This window comes from Camelina sativa, chromosome 1 (assembly GCF_030686135.1).
Source record: "Camelina sativa cultivar CO46 ecotype springtype chromosome 1, ASM3068613v1".
NCBI lineage: Eukaryota > Viridiplantae > Streptophyta > Magnoliopsida > Brassicales > Brassicaceae > Camelina > Camelina sativa.
Window position 1 is genome coordinate 24109278 of NC_141880.1, and position 3370 is coordinate 24112647.

Genomic DNA, 3370 nt, shown 5'->3' on the forward strand with positions numbered 1-3370 from the left:
TATGGATAATATCTTGTCAAAATCAGACAGTTCATGGATTAGATCATTGGTTGGAAAAATTGATATGAGAAAAGAACATTGACGTACCCACTTGTTAGCTTGAAAGCTACTTTCAAAAAAACATATTATGATATTATATATAGATGGAGAAAGCTTGTGTCAGCATCAGTAACATTATACATATCCCTATAGCAGTATAGTAATAGATTTGTAGTACATTGATCAAGTTGGAAAAGAGAATAGCTAGTAGGCTGAAAATTTAAGGGTTTTTTTTTGTTTTCCCATCATATAAATGCATGAATGTTGCTCGCTTTCTCAAATTATCCGTAGGCGCATCCGGATAAAAAATTGTATATGTGGAATAATGTAACAAAAACTAAAGTTTGAATGAAATAGTTACATCTAAAATGCTCTTGTTTCTGTATAAGATGATGTAGGAGTCTAGACTTAAAACTTCTAAGTTATTAAAAAATAAATAATAAGAAAAAAGCATACAATATTATTTTTTGAATTAAAATTGTATCTTATTTTAGACCCGAATTGCAAAATCATGTTTTGGTGATAACACTGAAAATTCTATATTTTTATTATATTACTATTATGATAATTATTATTTTAGCATTTAACTCAGTAAAAATAATTTTGACGCTAAATAACTATCCGAAAAAAATTATTTTCAATTTAACCAACAGTTTAGTTTGATCCATTTATATCATCATAAACTAATACTGAAAATTAGTTCACACAGTATAAAATAATATTTTAGTTATTTTATTTTAAACTAAAGTATGATCATAAGAAAAACTATTAGCTTGTGAAAAATATTTCACATTTTATGATGTTTGCCATTTACAACAATCCTACTTCGAATATATAAATAATCCCCTCATGAATCTTTAAACTGTCAGTTTCCATTCCTTTTTTTTTTGTTCATCCAAATGTGAAATGTGCATTGAGAGTCATCATTCGGATTCGACAGCCATAAGACAATTTGGAAAAAAATTGTTTACAAACAAAATTTGATGCGGAGATACACGCGCTTATCGTGCCAAAGAATCCGCTCGGACATTTGCTGTTTGCGAAACATGAATCAAAGAAAAAGAAGAGAACTCCTCCCTGTCGATCCGAATGTCATCAAGGTAAGTTGCAAAAGCTGGCCATTCATGAGGGGAAGAGACCATCTTCACCAAGTATGAACAGTCCGTAATAAACACCACATCCCGGAAATCATGTCCAATCATGCACCGCATCGCCCAAATAAAGGCTTCAACCTCTGCATGTAGTGGGGATAAACTCCGGCGGAAATTAGTAGCTCTGTGTAGTGGCGGCGATCCATGTGACGTGGTACAAAACCATCCTGCACCTGCAAAAATATCAGTTGCCTTCCAAGAGCCGTCAACATAACATCTATATCCTGTAAAATCCGAAGGATAAGTTGAAATAGTTCCTCGAGCCCCAAAAGTTGGACCTATAGGAGGGGAGGGAGATTCCCCCACCTCGACCTCCGCCTGAGCCTCTTGCCAGGCTACCGACTCTCCTTGTGCCACCCGGGCAACCTCATCAGGGTGTTCATCCTGACCTTCAAAAACATAGGCATTCCGGGGTTTCCAGATATACCACATCAACCACAGAAAAGCCGCTACCTGTGAACCTGGGTTTTTAGAACCCAAAAAATGATCGACATTTGCATATACAGACTCCGTCGGAAAGAGGATCGACCCTACCGGTATATACGCTAAAGCCCAGACCTGACGAGCCGGTGGACACAAAAATATGGCATGATTAATGTCCTCCTCATCCGCCCCGCACCTTGTACAACCAATCTCACAATTCACCCCCGACGTTGCAAGTTAGCAGAGACCGATATATAACCCGTCAAAACCAGCCACATGAAGTGCTTTAATTTCGGTGAACACTGAACTTGCCAAACCATGGCCAGAAGAGGAGTAATCTCCTGGCCGAACCCAAAAGCCTGAAAAGTACCCCGTACAGCCAATCGTTCTGTCTCATACCCAGATTTTACCGTATATTTTCCGGTCTTTGTAAAGTGCCATCCTAAACAGTCTGGTTTCGAGGAACTACCTAGCGGTATTGCCTCTATTAAAGGGACATCCACAGGATCAAAATGCTCAACAAGCATCTTCTTACGCCAAGAGTTCGTGCGACGATCAATGAAATGTGATAAACGAAGATTTGGGTCCTTAAAAGGATCGTTACTTAAAGCTGGTATCGGGGATTGAGCCGGAACCCAGGGATCATTCCATATTGAAATGGAGGCCCCTGAGCCAACCCTTGTAATAAGCCCTTTATTCAACAGAGAGCGAGCAGAGACGATACTCCTCCACCCATACGAGGGGAAGTATGATCGTATAGGATCCATAGGGTCGGAGTTCCGATAATACCTACTTTTAAAAACCCTAGCAAACAATGAGTTGGGATACTCTATCAACCACCATAATTGCTTAGCCAGAAAAGCCGTGTTGAAATCATCAACACTCTTAAAACCTAAACCACCCGACTGTTTACTACAACACAGCCGCTCCCAAGCAATCCAATGCATACCCCCTGTCTGACCATTTGTGCTCCACCAAAAATTTGCCACTGCGCTAGTGAGTTTTGATGTGATGGTTTTTGGTAAACGAAAACAAGACATCACATAGGTCGGGACCGCTGTCGCGACAAACTTGATCATCACCTCTTTACCCCCTTTGAGAGTAACTTGGCTGACCAGCCAGTCGTTCGACTTTGCAACCGATCCCTAACAAATGAGAAAACCTTAGTCTTCGATCCTCCCAAACTCTCTGGGAGTCCCAGATACGAACCCATACCCCCCAGATTGGTTATCCCTAGGACCCTCTGCATCTCCGTCTGTGCCAGCTCATCCACTGTGTGTCCAAATTGAATCGAAGATTTCGCAAAATTTATTTGCTGTCCCGAAACAGCCTCATACTGCTGTAAAATATCTAAAACCACCCCACATTGGTCCTTATCAACCTTGCAGAAAAACAGACTATCATCGGCAAACAACAAATGAGTAATTGGCCGACATTTAGTCGCCACCTTAATACCCGTAATCCGCTTATCCGCCTCTGCCTTCCTAATATTGGCTATGAGGACCTCCGTACATAAGATAAACAAATACGGTGACAGCGGATCCCCCTGTCTCAAACCCCTCTCTGGGACTATTAATCCATTTGGTTGACCATTAAGAAGAACTCTATACTCTATACCCTATCATACGCCTTACTCATATCCGTTTTAATGGCCATAAACTTCCCTTTACATGAATTATTTGTCCTCGAACCATGAAACATCTCCTGAGCAATCAAGATATTGTCCGAGATCAACCGACCTGGAACAAAAGCTGATT

The 3370-nt window shown here is 40.2% G+C and overlaps 1 protein-coding gene across 1 annotated transcript; it reads right to left on the reverse strand.

The window, feature by feature from the left end:
- Positions 1–1040: 1040 nt before the first annotated feature.
- LOC147950272 (uncharacterized) lies at positions 1041–2380 on the reverse strand. Its single transcript, XM_087512705.1, has 3 exons — positions 2083–2380; positions 1873–1972; positions 1041–1809 (listed from the first exon to the last, which is right to left on the reverse strand). The coding sequence occupies exons 1-3, from the start codon at positions 2378–2380 to the stop codon at positions 1041–1043; spliced, it is 1167 nt and encodes a 388-aa protein (XP_087368831.1).
- Between the last annotated feature and the right edge of the window lie 990 nt (positions 2381–3370).

Excerpts from the sequence above, each read along its gene's own strand:
- LOC147950272 (XM_087512705.1), bottom strand. The coding sequence starts at position 2,380 with ATGGATCCTATACGATCATACTTCCCCTCGTATGGGTGGAGGAGTATC. Across the intron at positions 1,973-2,082 it reads AATAGAGGCAATACCGCTAG|GCTTTTGGGTTCGGCCAGGA; the intron begins GTAGTTCCTCGA and ends GGTACTTTTCAG. Across the intron at positions 1,810-1,872 it reads CATGTGGCTGGTTTTGACGG|GTGCGGGGCGGATGAGGAGG; the intron begins GTTATATATCGG and ends TGGTTGTACAAG.